The sequence below is a fragment of the Diadema setosum genome, chromosome 11 (genome assembly GCF_964275005.1).
Source record: "Diadema setosum chromosome 11, eeDiaSeto1, whole genome shotgun sequence".
Lineage (NCBI taxonomy): Eukaryota > Metazoa > Echinodermata > Echinoidea > Diadematoida > Diadematidae > Diadema > Diadema setosum.
Genome location: NC_092695.1, coordinates 27,603,899 through 27,618,767, shown reverse-complemented (window position 1 = coordinate 27,618,767; position 14,869 = coordinate 27,603,899). Strand labels below are relative to the sequence as shown.

At 40.0% G+C, this 14,869-nt stretch overlaps 1 protein-coding gene across 1 annotated transcript in view; it reads right to left on the bottom strand.

Annotated features, from left to right (window-relative positions):
- Nucleotides 1-1,295: 1,295 nt before the first annotated feature.
- The window catches only part of LOC140234671 (protein-glutamine gamma-glutamyltransferase K-like), a 35,558-nt gene continuing 21,984 nt past the window's right edge, over nt 1,296-14,869 (bottom strand). The window contains exons 7-16 of the mRNA XM_072314704.1: nt 14,142-14,316; nt 12,254-12,392; nt 11,843-11,946; nt 10,438-10,574; nt 9,582-9,693; nt 9,130-9,275; nt 7,489-7,624; nt 5,904-6,064; nt 4,448-4,584; nt 1,296-4,047 (exon numbers count right to left, since the gene is read on the bottom strand). Of these exons, the coding sequence (XP_072170805.1) occupies nt 3,903-4,047; nt 4,448-4,584; nt 5,904-6,064; nt 7,489-7,624; nt 9,130-9,275; nt 9,582-9,693; nt 10,438-10,574; nt 11,843-11,946; nt 12,254-12,392; nt 14,142-14,316 (1,392 nt within the window). The 3' untranslated portion in view covers nt 1,296-3,902. The remainder of the gene's footprint in view (nt 4,048-4,447; nt 4,585-5,903; nt 6,065-7,488; nt 7,625-9,129; nt 9,276-9,581; nt 9,694-10,437; nt 10,575-11,842; nt 11,947-12,253; nt 12,393-14,141; nt 14,317-14,869) is intronic.

Below are 14,869 nucleotides of genomic sequence, written 5' to 3'. Positions count from 1 at the left end.
CAGCAAAATTTTTGAATGAGTTAAATGGGAAATGGAGAGATAAATCCTGCTGAGGTGCTGAACAGAGGAAGTAATTACCGCTGTATTAAGTGAAGATCATTCAATGAGCTAGAGGATTAAAGTGAAAACATAGTCTTGGTAAGGGTTTGAGAACCCGTCTGGCACCATTTCATATTTGCTTGTAATATATCGAAAGAGTCTACCAAGAAACTTAACTAGCTGATGCGATTTGCCGGGATGATGAGTTGTTTCGGAGTATTTTGAGATCAAAAGTAAAAGTCGGTATACCGACTTTTATTCCAGAAGGATCCAGGATAACTCGGTCTCAGGGACAACTCAGCCCTATTTCTGACAATTTATACGCAGTTCGTGATCGCCATATTCTATACAGAGGCGCTTGATAGGCACACATTAATTTTGCATGCGCGCCAAAGAGGTTCTTTGATGCACGCGTTGTTTCAACTCGGCCCATAACTGCAACCACCCAGAACGAGAAGCGCTCCCATAGTACAACACTGTATAATCCAGAGGGACAACTCGGCCCCGCAGTCAAAACGAGGCCGAGTTGTCCCCCGAGTCCGAGTTGGCCTGACCCCGATCAGGAAGTTCTGAGATGTGAACATTTTTGGTTAATACTTCGCATTTTCGTCGTTACCCAGTGAATATCTTGCCATTACAGCTTTATTCCATACATTTCTTAGGCATACATGTACATTTTGGGCGAAATTGGACAATTTTGCAGGCTTACCAGAACTATGTTTTGGCTTTAAGTGAAGATCATTCAATTTAACGGGGTGGCACAAGGAGTGTGGCAATATTCTGATCAAGGAAATGTAATCCTGTTTATACACAAAGAGGAGGCACAGATATGACCCTGCAGAAGTGGTTTGGTGCCCCATTCATGTTTACTTTTGAGTACAGGAATGGGTGGGGGGGGGGGGGGAGGTACAAGTATGTCATAATAATGGGTCACAGTCACTTTTTTGGAGGGGGCACAAATCCACTCAAAGGGGCACAAGTCAGTGAGTAATAAAATATTGTCACCATGAACTATTTGATTTTGAAAGGGGCATTCCAGCCAGTGAGAGGGGTATGGCAGCAAATTGCTGATGGCTGGTGGGTATTTCAAGCGATGGGCCAGCATCAAACCAAGGAGGTATCACACAGCAATACTGCCTTGGACATACCCAGTTTCTAGGGCAAAGCAGCAAATGATGTACTTGACACGCAACAGTAGAATAATATCGCACACACTTAATGACGCACGAATGAGAAAGACACTCGATGACGAGAGATTACATTTCCTTTTTCAATTTATTCCCATCACCAGATGTAAAGCACTTTAATATCCGTCTTGGAAAAATATGTTGAATTTCGTACAAAATTATGAAATCACACCAATCAAACAAATTTTGTTATATCTCCTTACAAAAGATGGACAATCAGTGTACAAGGTGAACATTGACAATTTAGATCTCTGACAATATCTTTCATATAAAAATATGACTCACTCCACTGAAGAGGTTAAAAGATGAATATCATTCATACGGGGTAAGAAACAAATGGTAATGTATACGAACCAGCTGCATGTATGAGGTTTTGTTTGTTCTTTTTCTCTTAGAAAAACTACTTCATTAAAAAACAAAAAATGGTAATGATGAAGTGTGACTTATGTAGCTGCTTACTGTTCTTGCTTCTTTTTTTTTTCCAGCAAGATTGCAGGCAGAGACAAAGAGAGAAAAAGAACAAAACAAGAATAATATCTGCATAGTTACAAGGCTTTTGTCTTCTAAATTCAGCAAACAGAAATATAAAGTCATGTGATAATAATCGCCAAAACTATACTGCCCATGGTCACACAAACTATTGATGGCATTTGAAGTCAGCATGTTCTGAAGTAGTCGTTGACAGACCAACAGTAAGAATACAGTGGCTTATTTTACAAGTCCTTTTATACATCCATTGTTGCAGTCACCTGCCTCATTTGGATGTAACACTTGTCGTCACACAGTTCTACTTTGCCAGCTGACAAGAGATTCCCTGTTATAACAATGAATATGAAAGCGGTCTGTAATTTGACAGTGTGAATTCCACTACTTGACCAGCTTACCCAAGAAAGACAAGGCATTCTGCAGTATTGATGACTTCTACAACAAAGACTGAGAAAGCAGATGTGGGTAAATACTACCCTCAGATTTTCCTGGCATCATTTGATACTTGGCCTTACCTTGTAGCACAAATAATCATTGGTACTGAGACAATTTACTTGTAGAAAACACACACAAAAACAGCACTTTATATCTACAGTTTAAAAAATATATATATGATAATGATGAATGTGGAGTCACACTTTACTTGAGAATGACAATGTAAATGATTTTTGAGATACAAAACACTTCAAATATTGCCAGTTTTTTATGTCGAACTTTTGAACTGAGCAAGGTGATTGCTATGTAAAGGAAAATATTGCTGAGGAGACTATTGCAGGTGAGATTTTGTCATCTACATAGGTATTGCATCTGTCTTACAACACTAACTCGATGTACTTTACAAAACACACCTCTATAAAAGTATTGGTTGCCAAAGAAAGAGGACACATGCAATGGTCCAAGGCAAATACTGCTACAGGTATGGAGGCTTCATCCAATACCTGGTATCCAGCTCTTTACTTGTGAGAAAATGGTATCTTCACACAAGGCGATGCCCTTAGAATTTGAGAATGGAGAATTTAACACGAAACCCGTGTCAGCTGAATGCTGCTGTGTGCATACTCCACGTTTCACTGCCATATTTTTGCACCCACAAATACGGCTCTAAATATCATCATCTCACGAATATGGTATCAATTCACTGAGTGCCAGCCAGCCTACATAATGCACCATTGTACACACTGCTTATTGCTGTACGCCTTGCCCTACTTCCCCAATTACTCTCTAATACAATGCTCTCCACTGAAAAGGTCTTGGCCAACACCAATTACTGCTCTTCCTCGATTGACTTGCAAAGCACAGAAGTGGTCATGATGATACAACCACGTCTTTAATACTGCTCATGAGTTTGCAATGCTTGTATTGAAATTTGCCAATTTAGATGTAGAAAGGGGTGGTGATATAATGTTTGATAGATGTCCCAAAAAAAGTTTACCTTAAAACGCTTCTAAACTTGTCTGCCCAAATTCATGAAGATGGTTTAAATTTAAACCATGGTTTATGCAAATTTCTTTTGTGTAAATATGACTGACAGATTGCGTATGCCCACAGATGTCCAGTAACAGACGCGTGTTGATATGCGCATGTCAATTTCACACTTCTTTTAAACCATGGTCTAAGTTTAAACCACCTTCGTGTATTCGGGCTATGTTTGACACCACAGAACATCACAGCACAGGATACACATGGTTAGTACACTCTCTCTCCTAATAACACGTACCAGGGCTGGTGGCATTCCACAAAACTAGTGGAATATGCATGATACAGATACTGCTGGAAATACCTACAACTCCACCACATGAAGTTTTTTTGTGTTTTTTTTCCAAGTAATTTTTTTTTTCCAAAACTTTGCATAAAAACAGAGAATTAAGAAATCAAGGTTGACAATGTAGTCTGTACAACACCATGAAGCTTTGAGCAACATATTTACACAAATATCTGTACTGGGATCACTTCTTAACCCATAGATGACATCAATACTTATTAAAATCCTATAGTCTAATGGTGGCCAGGGATGAAATACACACTACGGTGGCCAAATACACTGGAAATAATGCAAAATTCACGATAAAATATCTAGCTACGGTTCTGTCCCAAAACAACACCATTGTGAGGAAAAAAACAAACTGATTAACAAAGAATGATCAGGGAATGTGTTGTCACAGAAAGAAATACAAAGCATAGGAGGAAGTCTTATGCTGGCAGGACGTCGAGGGAAGTGCTACCCTTGACTCCAGGGAGGAGGTCAGAGGTGAAACTGGCCAGGAACTTGCGATAGCCCTTCCTCCTGGGAGTGAGGCGGATCTTGTGGGTGATACTCTCATTGGGTTGGATGATCCTGTGTGACACATTGATGGTTCAAAGAAAGCGGGAGGCAGATGTTAAGATACCGAGCAGTAATATGTGTACGAAAACATGTACTTTGGGTAAATCAAATCAAACGCACAGTAACACATGTCCACTAAAATGCAACACTTCATATACTAAATACTGTTCAACTTCAGCAGAAGATGTTCAAACATTGGGGGGGGGGGGGGGGGGGGCTCCGTATTTAGTGCTTGTAGAGGTATAAAGTGCCAAACTTTGGAATGTCACAACTTTCTTATTGCTTGACTACATTTCAAATTATCCGAGCACTGATTCTGCTTATCTCTCTTCAATTTCTTGATGAGTGCCAATTGCTTCAAGCAAAGCAGAGCAAAGGAAAGCAAACTTATAGCTCACTGATGAATATTTACCTGAACTTGTCAACCATGTAGCCATCAATGCCAGGTCCCTCAATGTGGAAGGAAGAGTTCCTGAGAGGCTTGTCCAGCGGGTTGGTGAATGAGATGGCCAGGCTGATAGTCTTACCAACCTTCACTTCATCTGTGGTCTGTGATGCAAAAAGAAAAGGCAAAATTATATAAATAGCCATTATCTCATTACAAACTAGAAAAGCACTCTGGGAGCGCAGACCTCCGCCAAGCAACTACTTTCCACCAATGATCTTGCTCTTCCCAAAGAGATTTTTCTCCTCTCCACCACTGGGGAAAAGTTCTTTGGGCTCTTCCATAGAGATCAGTGATTTCCACCCATAGGTATACATGCTGAAAAATCGCCTGCTTTCCCAATATAGAAACCTTTGTTACGTCATAAACCATCAGCTGCACGGTGCGCCTCGCCCTAGCAGAAACTAGAGCACGCGCGTTTGAAAACCTCAAAAATGCGCAGCTTGAACTCCCAAATTCATTGACCCTACCTGTCAAAATATAAAAAATCCTTCATAACTTCCCAAAAAATTCTCGGATCAATACCAAAATTTAATCATTTGTTACTTGTGTCATTCTCAACCTTTCCTCTAAGTTTCATCTAAATCTGTTACCTACTTTTTGAGTTATTTTGCACACGGACAAACACACAGTTACGAAAACATAACCTCCTCCCTTGGCGGAGGTAATTATAGAATGAAGTGACTGAAGCCATAAACTATAGTAGTAAGAGCTTGTAGCTCAGGATTGGTAATTTTTCAGAAAACTGCTCTTTCCCAAGTTTGCACAATTGTAAAAAGCATGATGGCAGTCATTACACAGCTTCATTTACCTTGCAAGATAATATATAGGCCATGCAGTTTAGCAGGTATGGAAACTATATGTGGGACATAATACTCCATACAAGCTCATGTTTTGTTTTTTTTTGCTGGACAAAGACTGTATGTAGCTCCCTAAACCAAGCTTAGCACCTCTGCTGAAATAAACTGTTATTCACTTTTAACAAAGACATCATCAACAGTGATGTGAAAATTAGCCTCCTATGAACACATTCATGTACATACTCAGCCTGAGCTTGTTTGTAATATCTACATGTGTGTGTGTGTGTGTGTAAGTAACTGTATGATGTATAGACCAATGTACTGAACTTTGTGTACGACATGGATAACTAATTCTGACCCATTTTTATTGGGAAAGACAAAGGTCCTACTCCTGAGTAATCCACATTAACCCACTGAAGACTAGTCCCGAGGATACTTGGACAGGTGTCTTAAAGGGAAATGAGTGTTGTAGCACAATCAGCCTGTCCTCATTGGGTTAATCAGTGACAGCTGTACACTTGTAAAATATTTTGGATGATTACACCCTAGTTTAATGACAAAAATAATGATGACTAAAAGAAGAAGAAAATATTGGCACTTGAAAATATTCGGGCATCTCTCACCGCTAGCTTCAGGGTTGGCTTCTTGAGGACAAGTTCCTTTTGGGTGCTAAAGGCCTGCTGGGTCTGAGTCACCCTGGCCATGGCGAAGAAGGTGAAGCCGGCATACTCCGTCAGCTCAGGCATGTAATCAGCAGCCTCAACAGTGAATGTCTCTGTCTCACCTATTAAGTGGAAGGGGGTGGGGGGATAAAGTCACGATTAAAGTTTGAATACAAAAAATGGTGGTGAAACTCCTATAATCATCACAGATCTAATATCTTAAATATAAAATGATCCAAGAGGAGTCACCTCACATAATTTTCAGACATAGAGCATGTTTGACTGCTTCAAAGCAAACTGAACCAATCAAAATCATACCATACTGTGCCAGACTATGAACTTCCAAGTGCTCTGTGGAGATAGCCTACCTCTGGAGCTACATGTACTTTGGACTGGAGTCAAGAGGAGTCCGATGTTTTGTAGCAACATGGAATTGCGCCTCTGATGCTCACAGCACATAAGGCATACAGGCGTCCTGACAACAGTTCCTGACGTAGTGCATGTCATGTGCATTCTTCTCATGCCAACTTCTGGTACAGTATGCTTTTAGACCACTCCGCATTTGAGCACTCTCTGGCTTTAAATAATGGTATAGTTCAGTATGGTACGCTTTTGGAACATATCGGGAAGTGGTCCACTTGTAGTGTTTGTTCTATTAACACTTGTCATTTTTGTATCGTTCTCTAGTGAATATTTTGTCTTTCTTTTCAAGTTTATTTATTTTTTGAGGTGGATTTCCTCTTAACTCTTCATGTGCCACGGTGGAAACCCCCTTTGTGGCACATTATTCTGAGACACTAATGGTTTCATGCTTTGAGAAAACATTCTGTTTTTCAAGTCTATGTAACTTCTTTAGATTTATGTTGAGCTGGGGCAAATACTGAGTAAAGTTGTAGAGAAAATACCAAGCTTTGCTTTGATATATGATTGTATCACAAATCTATGATTGTTTTCCTTTCACATGACCAGTAGTTACATTACTGCAAAGGCATGACTTTTGCACACAAAACAGTGACAGAAACTTAGAAATTACTCTCAAGTCCAGTAGAGAACACCTCTTGATAGTCAATCACTACATGAAATGCAAGCTATATGTGAGAGGAACGGAAGCGCGAGAAACGCTTTCATTGTACCACAGCAATTGGCGATTTATCGATTGGATTAGGTGGATTAGTGCGTTATAGCAGAATATGCGAAGTTGGCACGCCGTCAACTGAGTCGGACGTGCGAACGTGCCACATAAATAATAATAATAATATGAAATATTTATTTAGCGCTTAATACAACACGTTTCGAAGCGCTTTACAATGCTAAACAACCACATAAACAACCAAACAAACAAACATACAAATCGGCTTAGAATAACAAATATACAAATGCATACTGGGCCTACATAATCATTAATTCTGCTCTACAAATAAATGAGTTTTGAGTTTCTTTTTGAAGATGTCAACTGAGTCAAATCTGAGTCATAAAGAGTCATAAAGAGTTAAGAAGCAATCTACATCCCACAGGGCAGAGTGCAGTTGGGAGTGATATGACTCACTTTCTCCTGGGTTGATGGAGAATGACCTCTTAGATGAGATGACCTGGTTCTTGCGGACACCTGTGTAGTAGACGGAGCTACCGGTCAGTGTCACTGACCCTGTGCGCTTCTCAGTACCAATGTTCTTGGAAGTCACCTGAATGGACAAGGAGACATAAACATACATTCATATATCAATGCTGCACACTGGCACTGGTCTGACGGTCCCTGACCAGTATAAATCACCGTCGAACCAGTAACTTTTTCAGGAATGGACCAGTAAGACGTGGAAAAACTGGTGGCATACAACTGGTCCGACAGACAGGCCGGAACAGTAGACAATATGGGTTAGTGTGCAGCCCTGCATATATGCAGAGTAGACATGAATACTACAGCCAGAGCTGCATCAGTTCAAAATAATCCCCCGCAATTGTACTCTGGTTTAACTTTCGCAATAAAGCGTTCGATCAATTTTGCCCAACATTGATCAACTAACATAATTAGTAAAGATGTGGCACACAGGGCATTAGTTTCATGGAACAAAATTGTACAAAGTAGTTCTTGTTTATTATATCCTGCCATTCTCTGGGTCATTCTGACACTCTTCTCCAGACATCGCCATGCTTCATTCCCTCTTTCATACATAATCACCGCCACACTCTCATCTTACTCCCACGATTTCTTCCTCCCTGTTCATCTCATGCTCAGACCAATGGCCGTGTGCATCTGTCTGTTTGTTTGTTTGTTTGCTCATTTGTTTGTTTTTTAAATAAGAAGCTACATTCATACAAAGTTTAATCATCAATAACAGCTTACCCCTTAAACTGTAATGATCGTTCTAACGATACCAGATCTTTAAGATAAAACTTTCAAGCAAGAGTCCTGCTCAAAGATAAATTCACAGAACCAGAAGATGTACACATGCACACACATCACTAGTGAAAGACCATATACCATGTGACGATATAGTTGCTTGCTGCACACTTATGCACTGTGTTTTAATACATTCTGGAGGTTGACTTGGAAGGTCATGAGAATGGGGTTGACAAAGAGGTCATACAAATTTTTGCATTCATTCATTATCCTGTCACACAACTTGAAATTACAAGTGGTGACTCCCCAGGGCTTGTGGATAGAGTGCAAATCATAAAAAAATCTTTGTAGTTTATATCTTTGACTAATCTGAAAGATTACTAACTTCAGACTTTGTCAAAATTGGGCTATAAAACTATAAGCTTATCATCACAGTTTAAAGCCTCAAATCAAATCTTTACGATAATCAACATCGTGAGAAGCCAACTAATGACAATCTGTGAATACACTCACTTGGGGTATGACACCCAAGCAAGGCAGTCATAAGTGATATCTCGTCACTGAGTCATTAAAGTACAAAAACGCAAGGCATGGCCAGCCTGGCAAATGATTGAGAAGGTTAAGACTGCGAAGTCTTCACAATCTTTTGTCGTCTAGTCACACTGGCAAAAGATCAAAAACTTTGGCGGGGGTGGCATAGGGGGAAATATTCCTAGTTGGAGTGGGAAGTTTTGCGAGAAGTTTTGCATGAAGTTTGTGGTCACACTGGCAAAACTTTGATCTTAAAGTTTGCGCTCTTAAAACTTCTCGATCTTTTGCCAGTTTGAATGCGCCTTCTAACTCTCTCACCTTGACAGTGAAGTCACTGCCGATCATGACTCCCTTGGGAAGCTCTACAGTGAACTGAACGTCCTGCTTGACGTTTGCGCGGAAGTTCTTGTTCTTCTTCACATAGCGGCTGGCGGTGTACACAGCAACACGCTCCAGAGTAGAGCCTGATGGTGGTTAAGAAAACAAGCATGAGCAAACATTCAAACCCTTAAGATAAAAGTGACATGCTTAGTGAATGATTTCAAGAAAAGACTTGATACTACCAAACTTTGTTCATGATTTAAACATTTAATGCGCATAAAGTTCGTACAACAACTTCAATTTTCACAAATACTGTGATTCTGACTCAGGTATCATGCACACTCGTAATAATATTCAGAACATCATCTCCAATCCAGAACCCAGAACAGTTTGGACCTGTTGCACTAATGCACGGTCTTCAGTCTGACCACTGGTTGTTCTTCACTCACCTTCTCTATACTTGTATTGTTCAGTGATGTCCTGACGCTGGAACTTGCCAACAGCTTTTGTGCTGATATTCTGTCCCACTTTGTATGGGTCAGTCGTGATGACCTCTGGGGGCTGAAGTCATAAAAAAAAGAAAGTGTTGAAAGTCCACTTCCAATTTGGCCTTCACATTTAAAGTGTTTCATCTTGCCCTAAGCAGAGGATACACTCATAACATCACGATTTCATTTCTACCTAATCAATGAGGACCTTCTTTGCATGAAGTACAACGCATGTGTGTAAAAAACTAATCAGAAGTATACTTCATGGACAATTTCTTCCCAATTGCAAGGCATGACTTACTGTATATGAGTACACTCCATGCATTTTGCGTGTTAAATATTTTGATGAATGGGGACTTGCAATAAAACTGCACCAGTAGCTGTGTATTTGTAATCAAAACCAGAATGACGAAATGACATTCAACTCTTGTCCATTTCTGGGAGCAAAGTTAGTGATCCCCCTCCTTGGAGAAGATATACAGCACACATATTTTGAAGTAGGCAACAATTTTTGGTGGTTTCTAATTTTGCAAATTAATATCAGTCCACTCGAAGATTCACGAATCCTATAAACACAGGAAAATTTGAAACACAATCATCAAGGAAAAAGAAAATTCATTAGTGACTACTGAAATGTCTAGTAAAATGCAAGTCCACAGCTATGATAGTAAAAATGCAGCACACATCCAGTTCAAATCACAGTCCTACCTGTTCTTCAGCAAATTGAAATCTAACAGTACATTTTGATTCTGAAATATGTTGCAAATAAAGAAAGCAGAGAGAGAGAGAGATATCAGACAAGAGTGAGATTTCGCACCTTGCGCTTGTTGTCAAACACTGTCCAGTAGACAGTCTCGGCGTTGACCTCGGCAAAGGCGAACTTGGTGTCATAGTCCAGGTACACGTGGCCTTGTTTGATGGCCTTGAGAGAGGCTGGGCCCATCCTGAATACACCTGTTTGTCACCATCAGAACAAAACACAAGCAGAGAAAATCTAGATGACATTTTCTGTGTCTTTGCACAAGCTTCAAAGAAACAGCTCCCTCCCAGCAAACTTTGAAACAGGATTCTGCTGGAGTCTCATTATTCAAAGGCTGTTGCATGAAATGCGCCATTGAAAATCACAAAAATTGTATGTTGTTAGTGTTTTTCTTCTATCATAGTGAAAGATATGCATCTATGCATAAATGTTAAAGTGATATATGGTCAGGTGCCATCTGTGAATAAAAGTTATTGGAATAACAATTTTATTTTTTATTATTATTTTTTTTTTTTTGGGGGGGGGGGGAGGGGGTTGAAAGACAATCAAATGATAAACTAGAATTGTTTCCATAGAGAATGGCATGATTCTGCCATCTCATATCATTTTAACAATAGGTCTATAGTATATCTTCACAATCTTAGATGATAGTTTCACATGATCATCAAAAAATAAAAATTAATATGATTGAGAGTTTGATGGCACAATCCCACACAGTGTTGAGTGTTACTCTATGTATTTGTGGAACCAGGTTTCATTTGGATGGCTAAATTGTTTCAGAGAGCTAGTATTCATGAATTTGAGCATTTTCTTTTGACCTTTGTCCCTTGCCCTTTGACCCCATGACCTACAACTTTCATTAAATAACCACAACTGGCAATAACTAGTAATATCCAATTCCATGACAATACCTTGAGTTATTTTCAAAATATGGAAAAAATAGGGACACTTTAACATGTCCATTGGACTTTGACCGACACTTTAAGGTTATGTACCTGTGGTGTGAGTATATTGAGTCATTGCTCAAAGCTGTGAAAAGTTACAGAGAGGACATCAAATTGTTGACCATGCCAAGGACAACTGACAAGTGATGCTTATGTCTTGCTTTCGCTACACAGGTGAGACAACACCACCAGTTCAAAATGATCTCTCATAGTATCATATCGGGGCCCTGTTTCATGAAACTGTTTGTGAAGTTACGAATGAGTTACGAGCGACTGGTGATTAGTTCCAGTGCTGAATTATTGAAATTCGGATAAGTATAGCACATCAGAACTGATCACCAGTCGCTCATAAGTTGTTTGTAACTTTATGAATAGCTTTATGTAAAAACCCTCAGGGTAAAATTTCATAATGTATAAAGAAATGTACAATAAATTGTTGACTAACAAAACTAGCAAAGGATGTGACATAGATGGCACTTCATGGGTCAGAATTGCATAAAGTAGATCTGGGCACTGACCATGGCTAGTTTCCTGCGGGGTTGCATCCAGAGCCTGCCATCCTCCGTAGCCTTCTGGAAGATCATTTCTGGCCATCCATACATCATTCCACACATGGAAGTTCCTGCAGGACAAATCACGGGTTGAGGAAATTGATATCAGATGTACATATTTATAGATTTTCTTCTCCATGTACACACTGTGTCTTTGAAATTTGTGAAAGGAAGACAGATTTCCCAACATTTTTCAACAAAAAAATAAAAATAATAAAAAAATAAAAAAAAAATCTGCTGAAAGCATACAGCCATACTGGTCAGCCAGAGTTGAGAAAGCAAAATTTTCATTGCACTAAATGTGCAATTAAGAAACACGAATAGAAGACACAGTTACTCTACATGTGTAGGTCAAGGTCAAAGGAAGCTTGTTTTTACCAGATACTGTCATCGTTGAGGTCTGGCAGCGGGTAATCCTTCTCGTCGTAGTGGTAGTCGAGGGTTAGGTTGGCATCACTGTCATGGGCCGACTCAAAATTGGTGATGGTGCGACATGGGATTCCGAGGGTTCGGCACACTGCACCAACAAGAAGGAATGATCATCAGATTATTCAGTGAATTCTACTCATTTTTTTTTTCCACTCTTCAGTGGCCCTTGAAATGCATTTTGTGGGCATCCTCTGCAGAAGTGAGCTCATGAAAGTTTGAAATCATACCAACAATCAGGAATTGATATCAAATTATTTAGTGAATTCTCTGTTGGTGTTTTGTTTTTCATTCTTTAATGGTCCATGAACTTCATAATTTCTCATCCTTACATCAGTACCAGTTCAATTCATCAAAGTGTATCAAATAAAGAAAGTACTCATTATATGACTAACAAAGAAAGAGGAACATTCCAGTGTTTTGCTAGTAAGCAAATTAATCAATGTTGGTGAAGGTGATGGGACAAACCATCACTTCCGAGGCGATCTGGATGTAGCTATCTTTCCAAAGCACAGCTGAGGAAAGATAGCGTATGCATTCAGATCGCCAAGGAAGTGATAGTTTGTCTCATTGCCTGAAACTAAAAGTTGATTATTTGCTTTATATTCCACAACTAGGGTCCTAGATATTCCCATTTTATTCCACATCTGAAACTGTTCTAACTGTCTTTGGGTATCCTTAGGGCTTAGGCTACGTACTTTACTTTAGACGTATGTGCATAGATGACAAAACAATGAATTTGCTCCACACACCGCGGCACCAAAATAAAAGTGCGTTGCACTGTGGACTATCATTTGACCTAGTTAAGTGATAGCCCACGGTGCAACACACTTTTATTTCACACGTCCTCATGTCACATTAGGACTGTATGGACTGAAGAGATCAGCAAAACAAAAGGGACTATCAACATAGAGTGTAACAAACTTTTCTTCTCAGATGATGTGATGGGAGGAAGGTATATGTAAGTCATGTGGGTCAGTATCAAACCAAGAAGGTATCACACAGCCAATGATGCAAAGCAGAGTTGAATAGAACGGTTAAACTTGCACCGAATGTAATATTCTGTACCGTCGCACGAATGATAAACATTGAATATTTGTTTTATACAAAACATGATATTGAAATATTAAGGCCTGGTCTAGAGTATAGACCAAAATAGATCTGCATTAAGCCTATCAAGGCAGAGGACTATGCGAAGGCCTATGCCTAGGCCTATGTACTGCCATTGGCTCTAACCAAGTTAGGTCTTGAATAAAACGGTTTAACGAAACCCTATATAGCTAACGTTAGGTCTAGAGACACGTTAACTGTAAGTTTGCTTACCTCTAAAGCATACTGTATTTGACCACTTTCTTAGTATTTGTTGCTTCACTTCACTCATGATTAGCAATGCGCTGAGATCATCATCAGAGACGAAAAAAAAGCTTGGGTGAGAAAGGGTACGTAGCCATGATAATCTAACGTACACTATCGGTTAGGCCTACTCTGTAAAAATACAGACTTGCACGCCACACGGCCCTTATCGCGGAGTGCAGTGAGCCTGCCTGCGCCCAAGCCTGGCCGTGGACTAGTGTTACTGGTTGCGTGCTGGCGCGCAGCGCAAACCCACCGTCAGGTGTGTGTATGCATCAATTATGCCAGCACTAGCTGTACGATACACAAGTTCAGCGTGTCCTAGGGTCTATTGCACTACCGGGTTGCTTAGACCGTTCAATAGTCGACTATTGCACTGCCATTGAGAGTGAGTGTTGGATAGCTGATTCCTCAGAATGTCATGTGACCTGCATTCATCCAATCAGATGGCAAGATTCCATACATGTGTTGTATAACATAGACTCACGGGTGGTCAGGAGGCTTCCAAAGACCCAGCACTGTCCATACTCCACAGGCTCCTCCTTCTCCATGTACTTTTTCAGGATTGAGATGCTACCATTCCAACGCGTCGGCTCGACGCCGTCTGAGTAGTCTCCACTCCAGTTGCCGACGAGCACACCGTCGTCATCCTGGCTGTTGACCTGGAAACAAAAAATGTGTGACATTTCTGACATGTTTGATCTCATCAGAACAGTACATCAACCACTTTTTAACTGTTTGTGAGCTGAGATCACACAACCAAGTCAGTTAAGGGCTTGCTTACTTAGTATATTTTGCCCAAATGCACAACCATGCACAAACCAATTGATAAATCAAAATACTTAACAGTGCACCGAAGCCTCATTGACTCAATTTTTTCACACATGTAGCTTGCAGTGCATGGTGTCTTAATAGCCCTGTTCAATAGGCATTTTGAGTGTAAATTTCACATTTCTGTTGAGATTATGTCTTCAAAAAGTCTTCTAGACTCCTTCATGCAAGTGTACCTAATCACTACCAAGAATACTATTTTGCAGTCTGTTTTAGGGGTTATGTCTTGAATACTGGTCATTTGCAACACGAATAGCCAGAGTTTAGTCATTGCCATCACAGCAAAGCCCACACTTATGTGTACAGTTCTGCTACATTAATACTTCTATTTCCAAACAAAGGAGAGAACGGAACAGAGAACAGAAGAGAGAACATTTACCAAAA